Genomic DNA, 22,417 nt, shown 5'->3' on the forward strand with positions numbered 1-22,417 from the left:
TGATTAATTCTTAATTAGTTCTAGTCTGCTATTAAAGATTCTAGTTTCTAATCCACTGGGATTAGAGAGAGCCAGCATGTGCCAGACCTTCCTTATTTTATAAAAGCTGAAAGATTCTCTGCATATGGTCCCCAACACAGGGAGGAACATTTGTTTGGGTCATGGTGGTTTTAGAGTTTAGGAGATAACAGGTAATAAAGGTTTAAAAAATCTTGTCAAAGTATAAAGTCAAATTTTTTATATTTTCTTCAGAATCGTATTAGAAATCACATAAAGATTCTAGGTCAATGGAGAGTACCCTATAGGTTTTCTTAAAAGACACGATGGACAGACAACTAAGTGATCCTAAAAGGGTTCTTTTTTCCCTTTTATGGAACCCTGATTAATGATTTGAATTTTGAATACTTTGAGATGATTTGTATTAGAGGAATAGTGTGTCGTACATAGTTAAATATGTTCTATTTCACGATGGCCGCTCAGCCTTGGTTGTAGTAGTGTATGTATCGATAAGCGTTAACGCATTTGTGTGCGTAACGTAAATCGCGTTGCGGTCGAAACAGCGCTACGCACACTATAACAATTTGTTACGGCGCGGCAGAAAGTAATGTACATCGACCTTTAGAATGCATAGCAGACTTGTAGAATTGTTGTTGTTGTTGCCTCTGTCGTTGAGACCGACAAAACGTCAGGTAGGTATGAATGACAGAGACAACGCTCTATACAAAGCCGAAATGTCATTCTAAAGGCCGATGTACATTACTTTCTGCTGCTGTTGCATGTGTGCACTCACGCAAACATAGCCAAATGTGAATAAAAGTTCCGTCAAAATTGGTCCAATAAAACCAGTTATCAAAGGCGAGGTTTAATCGATTGTTTACTTCGCGCATGCGTATGTCTAGATTTTGCGCAATAGGCTGACCTAGCCAGGCAGATTTCCGTTAGTCTTAGCTAAGCACTAAGTGAAACCCACGCGAAATACGGTTGTGACCACAGAATTTAAGATAATATAGAAGTGGTAAAGAAGTGTTAACTTGTTCCTTGCTGATGACTGATGCACATCAGTGCGTGTTATTGTAAACGACAGACGAATTTGCAATGCGTAAGATTTACACGGCATTGTTATAAATATTATTATCCATACTGATTTTATAAATGCGAAAGTGTGTCTGTCTGTCTGCTAGCCTTTCACGGCCCATCCGTTCAACCGATTTTTACGAAATTTGGTACAGAATACAGATATAGCTTGCATCCCGGGAAGGACATAGGCTACTTTTTATCCCGGAAAATATAAGAGTTCCCACGGGATTTTTAAAAACTGAAATCCATGCAGTCGCGGGCATCATCTAGTACAAAAAATCAACAAATTCCTGAAAGGCCGGCAACGCATTGGTGCTACAAATGTTAATGGGCGTTGGTAATCACTTAACATCAGGTGACCGTATTTTATGTGTTCTTTAGGTTAGGTTATTTTTTTGTACGACTTGTTTTTAAAGAAAGAAAGAAAAAACGTTTATTTTTTAAGGCTGTACCACACATTACCAGCTAGACCTGGTTAGGTTATCCCGGCGCCTCTAATACTCGAGTAGTAAAGTCAAAAGACCTGTTTCTCAATGCTCGTTGTGACTGCCCGTAAATTGAGTTACACGAGACCTAAAAAACTCAAAAACATTTTATGTAATTTATATAAAAAATAAAATAATACAAGGAACTGTTTGTTTGTGCAGAGATGACGTCGCGGGGCCGCCACAACATGTCCCAGGAGTGGGACCCCATGAAAGAAGATTATGACAACACATACGACGCTCAGTACGCTGATGATGAAGTTAGGTAAGCTATTTTCATTGTTCAAATCACTGCATCTGATGTAAAAAACTACTCAGACTGCCACACGAAGGATTCCGTAGGTACCATCTTAAGTTCCCGGCAGTTAAATAGTAAGATGCGAATGCAAGCTCGCGCAGGTATTGTTCTACGCCCTCGTGTACTATGTTCGGATGTAGCACTCACACTAATGCACATGGCGAACGTGGGGTGCGGCGCGGCGTTCTGTTCCGCTCGCTAGCGTCGCGCACCCCACTGACGCCAAAAAATGCTAATGCGACGCGTCATGCAGTTAACTTCATGAACGACTGGATTAAGCTATAGGTTTATATTTTATTAATTTATTCAGATACAAGTTGGCCCTTGACTGCAATCTCACCTGATGATAAGTGGTGATGCAGTCTTAGGTGGAAGCGGGCTAACCTGGTAGGGGTATGCGGTACGCTTTGGCGCTAGGATGGTAACTAGCCACGGCCGAAGCCTCCGACCAGACCAGCCCCTTGAAAACTTTCTATTATTACTGGTTAATTTTTGCTTTTTTTGCCAACAGTGGCGGCGTGCAGCTCGACCACTGCAAGCTATACGTCACCAACATCACCAAAGCTATAAACGAGGAGGGTCTCCGCACCGCGTTTGCTGCGTACGGGAACCTACTGCAGGTCCACCTCAGCAAGGATCCTCTGAAGAGATACGCGCTGATATCTTACGAGACGCCCGGGTTAGAACCATTAAGCTCATTGCACACTACGGCCTATAAATTATATTATAGTAATGTCAAAATTGACATTCAAGGTTACAATAATTCGCATGGGGCTAAAAATTGGTACAAATGTTGTAAACACCAATATATAAATGAATTATGAAAAGTCCCCATCGATTTATATTGATGTTCCCAACATTCATACCAATTTTTAGCCCTATGCGAATTATTGTAACCTTGAATGTCTATTTTAATGTATTTATATCCTGTAGTGTGAGATGTCTTCTTGTCCAAAACTCCTCAGTGCTTGAAGACCAAAGTCTTCGAACAGTGCGTGTTGCCAGTGATGACATATGGATCAGAGACATGGTCGCTAACTATGGGCCTCATAAGAAAGCTGAGAGTCACTCAGCGGGCGATGGAGAGAGCTATGAGGAGTTTCTTTACGTGATCAAATCAGAAATGAGGAGATCCGTAGGAGAACTAGAGTAACCGACATAGCTCAACGGGTTGCGAAGCTGAAGTGGCAATGGGCAGGGCACATAGTTCGTACAACCGATAGACGTTGGGATCCCAAGGTGCTAGAATGGCGACCTCGCACCGGAAGACGCAGCGTTGGAAGACCCCCCACTAGGTGGACGGACGGCATCAGACGAGTCGCAGGGAGCCGCTGGATGGCGGCGGCGCAAGACCGTGGCGTGTGGAAGTCCCTACAAGAGACCTATGTCCAGCAGTGGAGTCTATTGGTTGATGATGATGATGAGTGTGAAATAAGCTTTACGCACGATCGGCTAGTCACCCGGCAACTCGGTCGATGGCTACCGTTAGAATCTGTAACTTACAGTGCGACAAGGTTATCTTGGCGCGTGGCGAAAATCGGAACTAACGCTGCCGTCAAGTGTTTAAATATCTAAGCCTTTGTTCTCGTTGCACTGTATATGGACGTTGCATACACGCACACTTCACACGCAACACGCACGTTGCACGCAGTAGCCGAAACTTCGTGCGCACACACACGGCAACTTCCAGACACGCATACTTTCATTACTTTCGCATTTTATAATATTAGTATAGAATACGGATATGTGTGTCCACGCTTAAAAACTAGCCATCCCTCTCCATAGAGAACATTGTGAACAGGATAGCACTACTGTTGCATTTTTTTTTAATTTTATCTTTTTTGTTGTAGTGAAGCAAAGCTGGCTATGATGAAACTTAACAGGATGGAACCTCTGAAATTTAATATACACATAGCGCATAAGGTAAATATAAAATGATGAACTGAAGTTCTAGAAACGAATATCTTTTCTTTATGTGTCTGCAGTTTTCAGATTTCGTTAAAATACAGGGCAATACAACGCTATCAAAAACTTAGCGTTATTGTTATACTACCTAAACACAATCCAATACCAATAACCATTTGCCTCATTTTGTAGTTTTAGTGATTTAGTATCTTTAAAACCTCGCAATATATAGCACGCAAAACTTGGGTTAATGCCCCGCCTACTACGCGGCGTTGACTCCGAGTGGCCTACTTACGCAACGTTCGTTGACCTCTAGCGTCAGTCAGATGTTTTATTTGCAACTAGCTGATGCCCGCGTCTTCGCCCGCGTGGAACTAGGTATTTAAAAATCCCGCGGGAACTTTTGATTTTGCAAGGTAACAAATTTCGTAAAAAAAAAACATTTAAATACATGATTCTTTAAAAATCCCGTGGGTTCACTACTATTTAAGAATGCAAATCCTTACAGCATCAGAGCTGAGGAGTTGGGTCCTCGAGTTCAAAAAGTTTTTATTTGGTAGGTACCTCCAGTATCAATTTATAACCGACAGTTTCTAAATCCCATCAGTTTTGGTGGTCAGGTCCCCTGCAGTATCAGGGTTCAGTTGGAATCCAAATTTTTTGTGACAATTTCGCAAAGCTTCTCTATCAATTAAAACAAAAAACCTGTCAAGCGCGAGTCAGGCTCGCGCAATGAAGGTTCCGTAATACAGACGTATTTTTTCCACATTTTGCAGGATAATTCAAAAACTATGATGCATAAAAATAAATAAAAATCTGTTTTAGATTATACAAGTGAAGACCTTTCATATGATACCCCACTTGATATAGTTATCTTACTACGAAAATTGAAAATACTAATTATTAGTTTATGGCCACAATTTAATTTTTTTTGTATGTTGTAACCACAAATTCACGGTTTTCAGATTTTCCCCCAAATATCAGCTATGAGATCTACCTATCTGCCAAATTTCATGATTCTAGGTCAACAGAAAGTTCCCTGTAGATTTCTTGACAGACAGACAGACAACAAAATGATCATATAAGGGTTCCGTTTTTCCTTTTGAGGTACGGAACCCTAAAAATTGTAGGAAACGTCATTGTAACGCAGCAACACTAGACGCCGCATCACTCAGGCGTCAGTATTATTTTATTTTCTAAAATCATGAAAATTTTGTCCAAAACAGAAAAACGACTCCCGGCAGTCGCAGCCGAGAGAGAAAAGATACAACAACAACAGAAACAACAACTACGGCACGGAGTCAGGCGGTCACCGGAACGAGAACAGCTCGTACTCGTTCCGCAACGACAACGACAGCGTGAGCAGCCGGGAACGTTCCAGCCTGTGAGTACTTTATACTAAAATATGTATGTATGTACGTGATCAAATCTAGCTTATGCTCGCGACTTCGTCCGCGTGGACCACACAAATTTCAAACCCCTATTTTACCCACTTAGGGGTTGAATTTTCAAAAATCCTTTCTTAGCGGATGCCTACGTCACAATAGCTATCTGCATGCCAAATTTCAGCCCGATCCGTCCAGTAGTTTAAGCTGTGCGTTGATAGATCAGTCAGTCAGTCAGTAGTCAGTCACCTTTTCCTTTTATATATTTAGATATGTATGTATGTACGTGATCAAATCAGAAATGAGGAGATCCGTAGGAGAACTAGAGTAACCGACATAGCTCAACGAGTTGCGAAGCTGAAGTGGCAATGGGCAGGGCTCATAGTTCGTACAACCGATAGACGTTGGGGTCCCAAGGTGCTGGAATGGCGACCTCGCACCGGAAGACGCAGCGTTGGAAGACACCCCACTAGGTGGACGGACGAAATCAGACGAGTCGCAGGGAGACGCTGGATACAGGCGGCGCAAGACCGTGGTGTGTGGAATTCCCTACAAGAGATCTATGTCCAGCAGTGAAGTCTATTGGTGGATGGTGATGATGTATGTATGTAGTGGCGTGCATAGGATTTCAAGCCAGGGTATGCATTTAAGTATGAACTTATTTTCCGGCAGGTTTTAATGAAAAATAAGCATTGATTTATTACAACGAGGGTAAGCAGTGCGTTTATGCCTCTATTAGCTGCACGCCACTTTATGTATGTATGTATATACTTTATTGCACCACAAAAACACAAATGACAGGTTACAAAAAGAAATCTTAAAAAGTAGGTACAAAAAGGCGGTCTTATCGCTAAATAGCGATCTCTTCCAGACAACCTTAACGCTAGGGAGAAAACGAACAAATGGACAAAAGTAGGTGGTGTATAATAAACCTAAATACCAATAGCTAAATAAACTAAACCATATATAAGATATAAAATACCTACATATTATTAATATACTAATATATACAAATAAAATATAATAGACATACATAAGGCTACACAGATAAAATACTAGCTGATGCCCGCGACTTCGTACGCGTGGATTTAGGTTTTAAAAATCCCGTGGGAACTCTTTGATTTTCCGGGATAAAAAGTAGCCTATGTCACTCTCCAGGTCTTAAAACTATACCCAACCCATGCAAAAAATCCCGTCGATCCGTTACTCCGTTGCGATGTGATTGAAGGAGAAACTAACAAACCAAAAAACAAACACACTTTCGCATTTATAATAGGGGCAGTGATAAAAGGAAAAGGTGATTGACTGATCTGATACGCACCGCTCAATCGGGACGCATCAGGCTGAAATTTACAGCAGGTTGGTTTGGTTACGACGTAGACATCAGTTGAGAAAGGATTTTTGAAGATTCAAACCCTAAGAGGGTACCCTAAAATAGAGGTTTGAAATTTGTGTAGTTCACGCGGACGAAGTCGCGAGCATAAGCTAGTTATTAATAAATAAATCACCATAGGACCAATTTGCTTCCCCCCACTCCAATAATATAAGAAAATCAATACTGCATCGCCTAGGATACGTATAGGTTCCGGACATGAGCACTAGACGTGATAAAATCAATACAGCATCACCTAGGACACGCACAGGTATCGGACATGAGCACTAGATGTCTGGTTAGAGTTATGGGCGTCAACTAGTCCACCTCCTAACGCCGCGGCGTGAGGAGGTGTGGACCGGCGCGCCGCCGCGCGTCGCTGCGCCGCCGCGCCGGTCCAAATCGGTGAACAGGTACGTAATTAGAATAGAATAGAATAGAATATGTTTTTATTCAAGTAGACTTTTTACAAGCGCTTTCGAATCGTCGGGTAGTTTTAATTTACCACTGGTTCGGAATGCCGTAAAACGTTTCCCATTTTATATATATCTATACTTATAATAAAACTATAACAGGTCCAATACTATACATTGAATATATTTTAAACTAGCTGATGCCCGCGACTTCGTCCGCGTGGAATTAAGTTATTTAAAAATCCCGTGGGAACTCTTTGATTTTCTGGGATAAAAAGTAGCCTATGTCACTCTCCAGGTCTTTATCTATACCCATGCAAAAAATCACGTCAATCCGTTGCACCGTTGCGACGTGATTGAAAAAGGACAAACCAACAAACAAACACACTTTCGCATTTATTACTGATTAATATTTTCGAGGGCACTCTATAATCGATACTGACCCAAAACTGTAATTTTTTCCATTTTTGTCTGTCTGTCTGTATCATGGCCGCGCATCACGCCGAAACAACTGAATGATAGGTACCTACCTATTTAAGCATACGAAGATTTTAATTTTATTGTCTTGCGAGGTGTGAAAAGTAGAGTATTGAACTTGGGGGTAATACCGTCTTAATCTTTGGCATCCCCTAAACCCCGCGCTTCACTCAGGATTCTTGATGCAACACCCTCGCTACGCTCGGGAGTTACTCTACATTCCCTCGTTACGCTTGGGATTTATGACGACGAATGACGTAAGACATTACATTACCCCTGGGGATGTTGAATATTCTATACTATTACCTACCTCATTAAAATAACTTTTTGTGTGAAATACGTAATAATTTGACGTGCTTTTTCAATTTAATCGATAATTTAAAATCACACATAAAACTAACAAAAGACGTGGATTTTCAGGGATTTTAGGTATTTTGGTCTTCTATATTTTAATAATCACTGAGAAATATTTTATTTTTGACATAGGCAAATACCGTATTAAAACACTATTTTACCTCATTAAAATAACTAATGCTATATTTTTTTTGTGAAATGCATTATTTTGCTAAATGCATTGTTTTTATCCTAAAATTATTATTTTCGTAACAATTTTAATTCCATTATTTCCTTTGAACCGTTGCATTGATTCAAAAGTTGACATGTTTCTAAAGTTACCCATTACCACTATCTTTTTTGCTGAGTGCCGATGTAAATTATGTAATGTGCGTGTAACTTTATATTATTTGCCATCATTTTGAGGTTATCTGATCCAATCATAGCTCGTAATTTGATTTGATTATTATCGCTTACAGCCACAACAGCGCTTCAAAAACTTTGCCAGAAAATTACGGATTTTTTTGTAGTTGCATTCTACAGCGATAAGATAAGCGCTTGAAGAGTCAAATATTGTTTCACAAATCAAATCACAGAGTACTTTGGTCATATGTTATTGGTCTGTGACTTTGGTAATCTTTGAAATCTATATTTTACTCTTTGTTTGAACTTTGAAATTTAAATGTCTGCCACTAAGTGCTAACTGTACGTTTACGATATTATGTTGAAGATTTTCTCTAAATTAGATTGATTTGTACTGGAAATTGTGCGTTTTTCGTTTAATTAGGAAGTGTTTATCGTTTCAATTTCGTTGACTTGTGGCGTCATGCTGTTAAACAAGTATTTTTCGTCGATGAAAACTTCCAGCAAGGAGTAAGTTCGATCTTTTCAAACTTGGATTTTTCAATGTTTTTGTGCTAAACAAACGATATTTGTTGTAGAAAATTGTATTTTCGTTGAATATGCTTTAAACAACAATGTAAAATCGGTGAAGTTATGTAATTTACTGCAAAAATTATTAATTATTTTACTGTGAAAATATGACGGTTTGCTTTTTTATTACCTACGAAAAATAAGGGTACCTTTTCCCAAATCTTTCTTATTCGTATTACATTATTTGACTCGCCTTTCAGCACTGAACTTATTAACCTATTGTGAAAAACGAAATGTGAGTTTTCTATTACCTTCTGATTGCGCAAAACCCTTTGAAATTTCCACCTATTCGAAAGCTGTTATACTTAAATCAGTGAAAAAAACAGGCAAACGTGTATGGCTACTTTATTTCATTCAATTCGGCGAAGAGATTAGGTACTCCGAAAAACAATACAATTGCTCAAGAGTTTTGACTTGTGTATGTTATACAATGTAAATATTTAGATTATACCCAAACAGTTCAACTTGAACACTTACTAGGTGATGCCTGTGTGGATTAAGGTTTCTTAAAATCCCCTGGGAACTGTTTTTAAGATAAAAAGTAGCTTATGTCACTCTCCAGGTCTTGTAACTATATCTATGCAAAAATCACGTTAATCTGTTGCAACGTGATTGAATTACAAACCGACGCACAAACACTTTCGCATTTATAATATTAGGTAGTAGGGATTAGGGCATTTTCATTTGAAACAAATGTGTATAAAACATACAAGGTGCTGTAGTGGCGACCTTGCACCGAAAGCGCACAAAACATGGAAATTCCATAAGCAGTTTTGGACTTGCCTTTACACAAGTTTAAAAAATGTGTTAAAAGTATGCTCCTAAAAAAAGCATATTATACAGTCGCAGACTATGGAAACGATAAAAAAGCTTGGATTTGACTTGCTCCAGCAATGCACGGGGCTGCAATGGCTTGTATAGTATGGTATAATAACATTGTAAATTGAAAAATTAAAAAGATCAACCGCCGAGTTTCTTGCTGGTTGTTCTAGGTAGGAACGGCGTTCAGAACCAGTGGTAAATTAAAACTACCTGACTATTCATAAGCACTTTTAAAAAGTTTACATGAATAAAAAAACATTCTATTCTATTCTAAAAACGTTTAAGTGCAAAAACTAGCCCAGAGTGAAGAAAGAAGTAGACCTCCAACTAGGTGGACGGACGACATCAAGCGAGTCGCAGGGAGCCACTGGATTCAGACTGCACAAGACCGTTGCATTTGGAAGTCTATGTCCAGCTGTGGACGTCTTTCGGTTGTTGATGATGATTATGATCAAATTTTTCCTTGTTGCAGGAAGCAAGACCTTTGCACCAACGGTGGTAACCTTGACGTGTCTTTTGAGGATGAAGATAATGCGGTAAGTCTTGGCTTGCTTCCTCTTTATCATATTACTCACTAGCTGATGCCCGCGACTTCTTCCGCGTGGATTTAGGTTTTCAAAATCCTGTGGGAACACTTGATTTTCCGGGAAAAAACCAGCCAAGTGCGAGTCAGGCTCGCGTATTAAGGGTTCCGTATTACAGTCGAATTTTTTCGACATTTTGCACGATAATTCAAAAACTATAATGCATAAAAATAAATAAATATCTGTTTTAGAATGTACAGGTGAAGACCTTTCATAACCCCACTTGATATAGTCACTCACTTCGAAAGTTGAAAATACTAATTATTAGTTCATGACCACAATTTAATTTTTCTTGTATTATCTTACCCTAAATTCACGGTTTTCAGATTTTTCCCCTAAAGCCAGCTATAAGACCCACCTACCTACCAAATTTCATGATTCTAGGTCAACGGGAAGTACCTTGTAGGTTTCTTGACAGACGGACAGACAATAAAGTGATCCTATATGGGTTCCGTTTTTCCTTTTGAGGTACGGAACCCTAAAAAAGTAGCCTATGGGTTAATCCAGAGTATAATCTATGCTCATTCCAAATTTCAGCCAAATCCGTTCAGTAGTTTTTGCGTGAAGGAGTAACAAACATACACACACACATACAAACAAACACAAACTTTCGCCTTTATAATATTAGTGTGACTATGAAAAATTATAGGTTTCCTTAGTTTGCTTAGAAGATAAACAGATCATGTACTAGACACAATTTAGAAATTAATTACCAAATTGCCCCTGCCGGGAATCGTACCTAGCACCTCTCACTTGTAACACCACAGTACTCACCACTGCTCCATGGAGGTTGTCAAATGATAATGATGATGAGTAAGTAAAATAAAACAAACATTTTAAAGTTAATTCATTTATTTCCTATGTCTGTGTTTCACGAGTTCTCTCTTTGGTCTGAGGCTGAGATCTATAGAGCGCTCTTTGACTTTGCTCAGACTTAAGATTGAGTTAAAACAATAACACTGTCTTAAGTCTACGCAAAGTCTGAGTGCGCTCCATAGATCTCGCATCTTGTCTGTTGTGGTGGTTGAGCTTGGGCCACAGCACACTGAGGTGCACATGTGACAATTATTGCACCAGAATAAAATTTAATCAAATTGTTATGATAAAACTGATGAAAACTATTCCTTCCTAATTAATTTATAAAATTCTGAGGATAACATACCTAAAATTGTCAAACAAACTAATAGTAACTATAAAATAGTTCTTTGCTTAAGTGCCCGCTTTTTTTGTAAAAGAGTTTATGTATACCTAGCGACCCGCCCCGGATTCGCATGGGTGCAATGTAGATACTAATGTGGTGTCATTCAGGTGTCATTGTCTCGGAAACTCTCAAATAAGAGGATTTTTCCAACCTAATTCACATTATTTCAATTTCCCTAGCGATCTCTAATTTTTTGAGAATTAAACTATAGCTATAAACCTTCCTCTTGAATCACTCTATCTATTGGTGAAAACCGCATTAAAATCCGTTGCGTGGTTTAAAAGATCGACGCGTTCATACATACATACATACAGACGCGGGAAGCGACTTTATTTTATACTATGTAGAGATAATAGTCATTGTCCCAATTACAGGTTGGCTTTGAGCAAGGTCAGGCTTCGGAGCAGGACATAGATTTTGCGTACCAGCAGTTGGAGCTGAAGCTGAACGACCTCAAGCTGGAGAAGGAGATCCTTCAGTGCCGAAAGACCATGATGCTGCTTAGCAAGAAGAAGAATGTGAGTAGTAGCATATTGAACACCACCCTCATGATGACCAATCTATACAAGGAAGTGTGAAGTGGAGGCAAACACAATAGATCGGAGACGGTCGCAGTGATTCAGGGATATCAAGGACCTGTATGTATAGCCCCAAAGAAGAAGAAGAAGAAGAATCTATACAATCAACCAAAAGCTTAACTAGCTGATGCCCGCGACTTCGTCCGCGTTGAATTAGGTTTTTTAAAAATCCCGTGGGAACTCTTTAATTTTCCGGGATAAAAAGTAGCCTATGTCACTCTTCAGGTCTTTATCTATACCCATGCAAAAAATCACGTCAATCCGTTGCACCGTTGTGACGTGATTGAAAAAGGACAAACCAACAAACAAACACACTTTCGCATTTATAATAAGGGGGTACTGATTGATAATTCCATGCACCGTTGCGACGTTTTATCCCGGAAAAGCAAAAAGTTCCCACGGGATTTAAAAAAAAAGCTAAATCCACGCGGACGACGTCGCGGACATCATCTAGTTTGCTATAATCCGCTGAAACAAATCGAATCTGTATGGTGCAACATGCAGCACGCGATATGCACCGCCCGCCCTGCTAAACATGCAGGAAAAATCGCATGCTGCAACAAGGCATGTTGCACCATACAGAGTTGACTTGTTTCAGCGGATTATAGCAAATTAAGCTTTTGATTCATTGTATATCATGGATTTCAATCGTTCCACTTGAACACCATTTTACCGCAATATTGGACTAAACGCTACGTTTTTCTGCTACAGGACTCTAAACAAAATGGCCGAATGCGAATGAATGTTCTCTTTGGGTTTAGATTGTTCACTTTTCGTGCATTCGAAGTGAAAGTGAATGATGCCGAATGCCAAAATCAGACATTGTTGGATTGGTTCACTATTGAATTTATTTTACACTTTTGGTTCATTTTGTGTTCAGACATTTCGTTTCGAGTGAAAGGTGCCGAGTGAAAGGCACAAATGAACAAAAATGAACTGTCTGATATCTATTTTTTTATTATTATTAATTAGGAACACATACAATAGGTACATATATTTAATATTTTTCACTTATGTATACACAAACACACACTGATATATGTATTGTATCGATAATAAGTGTACACAACATTTGCAATTATCGTGTCAAGTAAAAAAAGAACTAATATTATGACTAATAGTTAGCATTAGCAATAATTAAGACTATAGGTATAAATATTATTATAGATAAGCGTAAGTAGGTAACAATATGAAAAATGTTTAAAATTAGACAAACATTTCTACATTGGACTAAACGCTACGTTCGTGTACTACAGGACTCTAAACAAAATGGCCGAATGCGACTGAATGTTCTCTTTGGGTTTAGATTGTTCACTTTTCGTTCATTCGAAGTGAAAGTGAATGATGCCGAATGCCAAAATTGTTGGTTCGGTTCACTATTGAATTTATTCGGCACTTGATTTATATTGTGTTCAGACATTTCATTTCGAGTGAAAGGTGCCGAATGAATGGCAAAAATGAACGAAAAATGAACTGTGCGATATCACCTTAACACAACTTATTGTTGTTTCAGACAACACCAAAACCTATCGCCAGTCGCTGCATTCTGCCTGACGGCAGAATTCAAGTGCGCAATGTAAATGACAGGTAACTATTGCATATGTACTTGCAGTACTACCAAATACTAAAAATAGGTGTTTTCATCATCATCATGATCAACGCATCACCGGCTCACTAAAGAGCACGGGTCTCCTCTCAGAGTGAGAAGGGTTTTGGCCAGTCTACCACGCTGGCCATGTGCGGATTGGTAGACTTCACACACCTTTGAGAACATTATGGAGAAACTCTCAGGCATGCAGGTTTCCTCACGATGTTTTCCTTCACCGTTAAAGCAAGTGATATTTAATTAATTAAAACTCACATAACTCCGAAAAGTTAGAGGTGCGTGCCCGGGATCGAACCCCCGACCTCCGATTAGAAGGCGGACGTCCTAACCACTAGGCTACCACAGCTAGATAGGTGTTTTAAATTTACGCAATTAAATATTATTAGCATTAAATCATTATCCTATACATAACGATCAAAAAGTGTGCCCATTTTGTAAATGCTTTGATTTTAAGTTTCCCTGTATTTAATTGTGACATGTATATTAATTACTATTTTATATTAAACAGACAGCAAATCGGAACTTTAATTAATTATCAAAAACGGTAAGTTTAGTAATGGTTTTGAAATACAAACGATTTTCTTTCTTTTCATTTTCACAGAATTCTTTCTATATAAGTTTTTCTTTCACAGAACTGATCCAGACACCACATTTAGCTCGGCTGCTGGGGATTCGGTGAGTTGATTGATATTTTTTATACAAACACATATTCTCTTGGGAGTGAATTCAATGAGTTTGAAATCGAATAGCTCATTTCAAAAAGCCCATAAATCATAGAATTTTTCAATCAATCATTTTATTTAAAGTAAATGAATTTCTAAAAGCTTTTTAGTCTGAATTTATAATGTTTGAACTTTATAAGGAACTAGCTTATTTATTGCTCGCGACTTCGTCCGTGTGGACTACATAAATTTCACACCACTATTTCATTCCCTTAGGGGTTGAATTTTCAAAAAAACTTTCTTAGCGGATGCCTACGTCATAATAGCTATCTGCATGCCAAATTTCAGTCCGATCCGTTCAGGGTGCGTTGATAGATCAGTCAGTCAGTCACTCAGTCACCTTTTCCTTTTATGAATTCCACCCCATAAACTACCGTTATACAAAACATCACATCATTTTATTACTACAGTCCAAGACCTTATTGTTATCAACATTTATATAGATAGGATTGCATGTTGCCAGGTCTGCTTATTCTACTAGGAGCTATCGGTCTTGACTAGTTACTAGTTTGTCCGCGAAAATTACCTATGGGGTTCTTTAAAACTAAAACATAGGGTAACTTTTTTCCAGGTGATTATGAGCATTTTATCAAAAAATTCAATTTTTTTTACCTGAGTGCAGAAATTATGAATTTACTGTTTAATACACTGACTATACAGATTTGATTCCACTACATACTTCCACAAATTTCAGATTGTTTTGATAAAACTAGAGAATGGTTTTTGGTACTATGTAGTCAACACGCACAAAATACGCTTTATCACAAGTCTTCGGACATACCAAGTACAGGAATGGACCCAAATTTGTGTAGCCTACAGCCTAAGTTTATATTATTATTATTTATGGCCAATGGTATGCCAAATCTTGACAATGTTTTACATACTTAACATTAATATTTGTTAACTTAATTTTACTTCACACATTACAATAAACATCTCATCATCACATCCAGGAAAAGGCAGATCGTATAGACAGTTTATCTATGCCTATATTTTATCCATATGTTATACGGGTTACGAGGGTTGGTACTGCATGGGTTTGAGTACGCTTAGAAACCGTGAGCATATTGACAACAGTAGAACAATTTGTCGACAGAGGGCGTTGAACCCATGTTCCTGTGACAAGAGAAAGTGGAACGATCCTGGAACCTCGGGGAGTTCCACCGCATCTACTTGCGTACTATGCTCAGAAGATACAAGTGTCACTACCAAAGATAAGTCTCTAAAGTATGCCAAGCCGGACAAATACGTATCCATTAGCACAGTTACTAAGTCAGTAGATTTGAGTAAAACAGATAAAAAGTCCGAGTATTCGAGGTACAGCACAAGGACGGAAGTCACTAAATCCATCACAAGTAAGTCAGATTATAGCAAAGTAAGCGAGGCTGTAACCAAGAGATCAGATGTAACCAGCAAAAGAATAACTAAGCTAGGTAGAACGAGTGAAGTTACTTGTGAGTATAGCGAGTTTTGTAGTGACAGTGACGATGAGGCAGATGAAACAAACAGACTTATAGTACTGAGAAATGCAGATTATATGGATATAGTTGAAGAAAAATTAAAAATTGTTGTTGCACTGTCAGGCTACCCAAAATCCAAGATGCGGCTGAAACAAATGGAGGTATTCCAACGCGCACTAAATAGTGTTATCGATATGCAACTCAAAGCAGGTCTTATGAAGCGAACTCCTCAATTTTTAGACTATTATTTGAATAGAGGCGCGATTGTATGCATATGCAAGGACGTTGAAAGCAGGGATTGGATGGTAAGAATAACTCCCGGCTTGCAGGAACGCATGTCTGACAACTTAAATTTGCTCAAAGCGAAAGTAAAAAGGTTGTGTTTGGCCGTGATAAAGATTCCCAAGTCATGTTGGCCGGCGACCGCTCATGACGCGTTCAAACTCTTGCAGTACTTTAACCCGACCTTAAAAACTAATAAGTGGAAAATTTACGCTCAAAAAGTAGTGGATGATATAGAAATTACGTCTTTTGTCGTAGACAAGGTATCTGGTGAAATTATACGTGGACTGAATTTCAAAAACGTCATAGACTACAACCAAATGGAGTTTGAACTGACTGGTTATACTGAAATATATCATGAATGCTTCCTTTCTGATATGGATGAAGATCTGTCTAGCGTTGCCTCTAGAGTTAAACTGTTAGAGGAATTGCGATCCGCTGAAGTAACGCCGAGGAATAAATCTGAAAATCTTAACAAAAAAAAAGAGCACCAAAAAGAAAATAACTCAATGATTAATGTCAGTTCTAAGGAAAGTACCGAAGAAGTAATTAAAACAGCACGTAATCAAGAAGTGGAAGACAAAATTGTGGACGTTAAGGAGGATTTAGGTTCCTCGAATGTTAAAAATACGCCGAATGATGGAAACTTAACACTAACAGAGGATACTAAAGAGGTCATTGTATTGCAGACCAATAATAACAGTTGTGAGGAGATTGAAAAAGCTCAAGTAAACGAACCTGAAGTTGAACTTAACGAAGCTAATACTTCTGTAGCAGCCGTTTCAGACGTAACCGAGTCAGTTATAGAAAGTAGTGATAACCTATTTATTGGTAGAAGCTGTAACTTAAACATTGATAGTAATAGAGGTATCGCTTATTATAGACGTACGAATTATTTGCACGTAGAAAACGAGCTTAAATTAGCTGTAGTTCTAGAAGGTTATCCCCAAAATAAATTAGAAGGAACTCACATTAGACGACTAAAACATTTGTTCAAAGAATATTTGCACAAGGATCTGAAGATGCAGCGATTTGCCAATATGATTATCCCGAAATTCCAAGACATATACTTGTCAAACGGAGCTGTGATATATATTTGTGATAGTTTGGAAACTATAGACTACTTGAGAGAAATTCTGCCTAAATTTGTTACCAATACGGGGTTAAAACTAACATTCAAAGATATTAGAAATTTAGTTAGGTACACTAGAATAGTTATGAGATTGCCGAAAGAGCTCGCTCATGTGGAATCTCGTGATATATTGCTCAAGCTTCAAGAACAATACCCGAAATTAAAACCAGATAGCTGGAAACATTATTCGGACGTCGCGGGAAAACAAAAAAGACAATTTGGCGTCGAACCTGAGTCCTTAGATGTATTGAAAAGTGCTGATTTCGATCCTACTTACGATGGTGAGAAACTTAGTTTCAGAATAATCGACAGGCAAAAACCTGGAGTCAACTTTGAAGTTACAGAACATAACGATGAAATAGAAAGCGAGGAGGCCAAGGAATTGAGAGATAAAATTGTAAAAGCTATGTATTGTGTCATAGAACCTGATATAATGAACGCTCCTTTAACTAAAAGAAGAGCCAACCACTATTCAGATGTTATCGCTGACGATTTTAAACTATACGTTGGCCCATCAAACTATCCAGAAACTCGAATAGACGAGGCAATGTTTTTCTCTATCAAGAAAACGATTGAGAACACTATTTTCGAAGCTATCTATAACGGAAATGATGAATTTATCCCGAAATTACACGACTTTTACTTGTTTGATGGCGTCATATTCATCATATGCCAAGACATGGCTTCGCGACTGTGGATAGAAAGGAATATTCCAACAATTAATACTAAATTAAAGGGAAGTTTAAAAGCCACAGAATTCCGTGGAGCAGTTGGCATTATAAGCATGGTTGTGAAAACTAATAAGGGCTACGATGAGGTTATAAATATTTTGCAAACACAGAATCCAAGGTTACGCACGAAATATTGGAGGGAAATAAGTAAGGTTAAAAGTCGTGTTAAACTCGATGTAGTTTTGCAAATCGATAAACTATCTGCACATGTTATAACTGATCCGAAGTTTAACGGTAAAATTGGTGATAGTATTGCAGAATTTAAACTTGGCCATTTGAAACTGTTGTTAAATAGGAAGAGCTTAAAAGAACTAAGCCAGGTGAAAACGAAGAAACAAAATATTAACAGTTATAGAAAAGTAGAAACAAAAAATAATGCCAGTCAAGTTTTAGTGGCAGAAGACAGCAATAATTCTAATATTACCGGCCGTAAAAATGAAGATTCCGAAAAAGAGGTTTTAAGTGAACAACTGTTATTAAAACTTAACGATGGGGAAAGTCGAGTTTTCTTTTACAGTGGTTCCGATTACCGATCGGACAGAGATTCGATAAGAAGCTATAATTACATCGAAGAAAACGAACAAGGATATTCCAAGGTTATTTTGAAAGTACCCACAAATATTTTACCAGACGATGGCTTGGATATCATTTTCGATTTGCTGGAAGATAAAAATCCTGGGTTGAATACAGAGTTGTGGAAAGTGGAACAACAATCTCAGTACAATAGGGGAAAATTTACTGTACTTGTGGATAAGCAGTCTGCTTCAGTAATAAAAGGTAAGGAGTTTGACCCGACTATAGGTGGAGAAAGGTTGAAATTTATATTTTAAAATTAGCCCGACATTTTACTTATTTGTGGAATAATCCCCCGTTTCCACTTGTCGTTTGTCGGGACCGAATTTAAATCGGATGTTCCAGTGGCGGAACATTTTATATGAAGCTATTCACACTTGTCGGAAACCGATTTTGTGTCAAAATTAACTGCCACTGGGAAACCAAGCGACAATTTTCTACTACTTACATGATTAATTAATTATTATGCGATTTCCATTCTAATCCGTTTTATGTAATTAAATAATTGAATTTGATGGGAAAAAAATTAATGATGAAATTATTATTAGTGTATTATTTTATTCTGTGATGGCATCTACAAGTTTTGCTTTAACTGTAGTAATAAATGTAATTCAGTTCTAATTTTAACTAATTTACTAATTACTAAACTCGATCTACCCGCCGTTTATGCATTTACAAATAGTTAATAGCTATTGAATCGATCCTTTATAATAATAATATAATTTGTTAAGTCGTATGTGTTTCAAGTTTTTTAATGAGTAATGACATGACAATGCAACAATCAAACATCGAATATTAGGTTAATTTAATTTCAATCATGTGCCATAGGCCAAATTCGGATTGATCGATCATCTCACCTCAGCAGTTTAAAAAATTCCCATACCTCTATCAGTCAGTCTGGATTCGACCTTTTAGTATTGACCAATGTTTTTAGAAAGTGTCTAGACGGCCACAAGCGGTCGTTCTATTGTAAAAAAATATCCGGCCACATTAGCTTTTGAATTTTTTTATTTTATTTATTTATACTTTATTGCACACAACACAAAGTAAACATTTAAAAAAATATATGTACAAGGACGGAAATTTGTTCTTTATCGCAAACTATAAAGCCTATTACGGGATATAAATTATATTATAGTTGGTCAAAATAGATATTCAAGATTACAATAATTCGCATAGGGCTAAAAATTGGTACGAATGTTGGGAACATCAATAAAAATCGATAGGGACTTTTCATAATCCATTTATACAGAGTGTAACCAGAACGCTAGCAAAAACTTAGCGTTATTGTTCTACTACCTAAACACAATCCAGTACCAATAACTATTTGTTTCATTTTGTAGTTTTAGTATTTTGTCAAATATAATTGGGTCAACGCTTCACCTACGACGTGGCAATTACTCCGAGTGACCTACTTACGGAACGTTCGTTGTCCTTTAGCGTCAGTCAGATCTTTTATTTGCAATATATCGTGAACTTTTACAAAATATAGGTTTTTTAAATACATTTTTCGCGTTTTTTTTGTGGTACCATATCAGTAATCATCAGTACTTTCACCTGTCTTCGTTTTTGCCAGCGTTCTGGTTACACCTGTATATTAGTATTTCCAACATTTGAACCAGTTTTTATTCCCATGTAACCTTGAATGTCTATTTTGACCGGACTATAATATAATTTATATCCCGTAGTGTGAAATGAGCTTAAAGCTTCAATTTTTAATAGAGTAACTTTACTTCATCTTTTAAATCAAACAACAGTTTGTGGCTTTCTAGACACTTCCATGTTTTTATCATTTACACTAGTTTTGTAGGTAAGTATTATTTTAGGATGTGCTATTTTAATTGTGTTATTGGTAGTTTTTATTATGTTTTATCCCTGCTCATTATTTATGTTATGTTTTCTTATTCGCATGTTAGTCTTTGTTTTAATTTCTAATAAAGCATGATTACCGATGTTTGTTTTTTTGTTGTTGTAAATACGCGACAGTAAGTAATTTACATCGACCTTTAGAAGGAGATGTGACAGAGAAAACGCTCTACAAAGCCGACATGTCATTCTTAAGGCCGATGTACATTATTTTCGGTCGCATACTGTACGCAAATAATTAATTGCACATAATCATCTTGGAGAAATTAGAAGTAAAATAAAACACTATAGATTTTTTTAAATGTAAATAGAGCTGAATTTACATCATGAATTTAGTGGCATGAAATTAGCTGTTTCATGACATTAATTTCATAAACTATAGAAATATGGTGAAGTGCGGTTAAAACTAATTTAAATTGTTTACAAATAATCCAAAAAAAAAAAATTAGAATGAAAAAATCATTAGAAAAATTTAATAAGAAATAAAAAAAGAAGAGTAAAAAATGATTAAAAAAATTAAAAATAATAAATTAATGACGAAATGGTAAAAAAGATATAATACCTAATTATATAATTTAAAAAATAAAAACTTAAAAAATATATTTAAAAAAAGTTATACACAATATATACGATTTTATTAATAAACCGTCCAGCAATTTCCATTACAGTCTTGTTGGAAATAGTTGGCGTGCGGCCAGTAAAGACCCGATAGCAGTCCTCTGTAGTGAAATCCTTTCTTCAGTGAAGTAGCAAATTACGAGCAAGTGAACGAAAAACCTATTACATATTACATTGTATTGAGCGATGAGGTTTTTGTTGGTGACCTGTAATCTTGTGCCACATTGTATATCGATGGGTATAAGCTAGGCAGGGCAGGCAACTCGTATGTACATGGTGTAACGTCGCAGTCACGTCCGACACTGCAGCGCTACAGTGCAGTGCCGTGTCTGTGGTGCGGCGCGCCGTCGGAGGGGTTCTGTGCGCGCTGCCGCTTCGCCAACTACTGCAGCGATCGCTGCCAGCAAAGGGACTGGGACAAGCGCCACCACGCCGTCTGCCACAACTTGGCCCGGTGAGTGCACACTTTAACACTCTTATTAATAAACATGGACCAGAGCGAGATCAACTTTATTCCAAGGTGTAAGTCTGTAGTAGCTACATTCTGTATTAATAAACATAGAGTAAGAAAGAAGTAAAATAATGCGACTCTACTCTCGGCGTAAAATTTACTCCTTGGTGCCACATGGTTTAACGACTGACTAAGCATAATCTACGCACTAAGTATGCATATTTTGACCATCAGCCCTGCGTTTATGTTTGTTGTGTATGATAATAATCAATAAAACGATTTTTGATTAATGAGATTTGTGTTTTCATATCATGTTTGTAACGCAAATTAGATTATTTCATTGATAATATAAAGTGAAACTGAAGCGTTTTCTGAGTAATTAATTGCCATCAATACTTCCAAATTCCCATGGCTTAGGAGTGCAGCACTCCTGCCGCGTCAGGATTAAATAGTTGGATCCATACATTTTTATAGTAATATCTCGCGAACTTCCCCACTAATAAAAAAAAAACTATGCAAATCGGCCAGAAACCTAGGAGACATCGGTTTACAAAAACGCGCCGAATTGAGTACCTCCTTTTGGAAAGCCGGTTAAAAATGCAAAACAAAAATGGCGGTGCAAGTTATCAGCTGTGAAGTCAATGTCAACAAAAAATACTGTCACAGTAATAGGTCCGCTGGTCTATATCGTCTGTCACTGTCACACACAGCATTCAGTTCGTTCGCTGACTCTCTCTTTTACTTTTTAATAAAGGGGCTGCCACACGTGCACGCTGTCGCATTGTTAAATCGGGTTTATTCCATGTTTATTAATAAGATTGTTAAAACGAAGCTAATACTACGTTGGTCCTGGAAGTAACTAGTCCAAGTGTAGCTTAGGATAATGCTTGAAGTAAGCATTTTTTATTAATAAGGGTGTAACAGTTTAGACGATTTTTTTTTCCCAGAGGAGGAAAACCCTCTTGGATTTGCATATGTCATGCCCGACTCCACTGCAGATGTTGCGCAGTGGCCTACGGACTAAAAAATCTCCTCCACTCTTCATCATCTCCGCTCACAGCTTCCCGGAATTATATCAGGAACTCTCTCTCTAAAAGGAACAGTTTAGGCCAT

The 22,417-nt window shown here is 37.7% G+C and overlaps 1 protein-coding gene across 6 annotated transcripts in view; it reads left to right on the forward strand.

The window, feature by feature from the left end:
* Window positions 1–22,417, forward strand: part of LOC117994948 (uncharacterized) — a 42,536-nt gene that overhangs the window by 1,413 nt on the left and 18,706 nt on the right. The window contains exons 1-12 of one of the 6 annotated variants that reach the window (XM_069508471.1): window positions 960–1,099; window positions 1,725–1,827; window positions 2,372–2,539; window positions 3,711–3,783; window positions 4,992–5,149; window positions 9,973–10,036; window positions 11,660–11,803; window positions 13,377–13,450; window positions 13,978–14,013; window positions 14,102–14,144; window positions 15,288–18,573; window positions 21,144–21,307. In XM_069508471.1, the coding sequence (XP_069364572.1) occupies window positions 1,096–1,099; window positions 1,725–1,827; window positions 2,372–2,539; window positions 3,711–3,783; window positions 4,992–5,149; window positions 9,973–10,036; window positions 11,660–11,803; window positions 13,377–13,450; window positions 13,978–14,013; window positions 14,102–14,144; window positions 15,288–18,573; window positions 21,144–21,307 (4,317 nt within the window). In that variant the 5' untranslated portion in view covers window positions 960–1,095. Of the gene's footprint in view, window positions 1–959; window positions 1,100–1,724; window positions 1,828–2,371; window positions 2,540–3,710; window positions 3,784–4,991; window positions 5,150–8,448; window positions 8,619–9,972; window positions 10,037–11,659; window positions 11,804–13,376; window positions 13,451–13,977; window positions 14,014–14,101; window positions 14,145–15,287; window positions 20,323–21,143; window positions 21,308–22,417 lie in introns of those variants that run through there. The other 5 variants (XM_069508472.1, XM_069508477.1, XM_069508473.1 and 2 more) reach the window with 5 other exon arrangements.

This window comes from Maniola hyperantus, chromosome 28 (genome assembly GCF_902806685.2).
Source record: "Maniola hyperantus chromosome 28, iAphHyp1.2, whole genome shotgun sequence".
NCBI classification, from domain to species: Eukaryota; Metazoa; Arthropoda; class Insecta; order Lepidoptera; family Nymphalidae; genus Maniola; species Maniola hyperantus.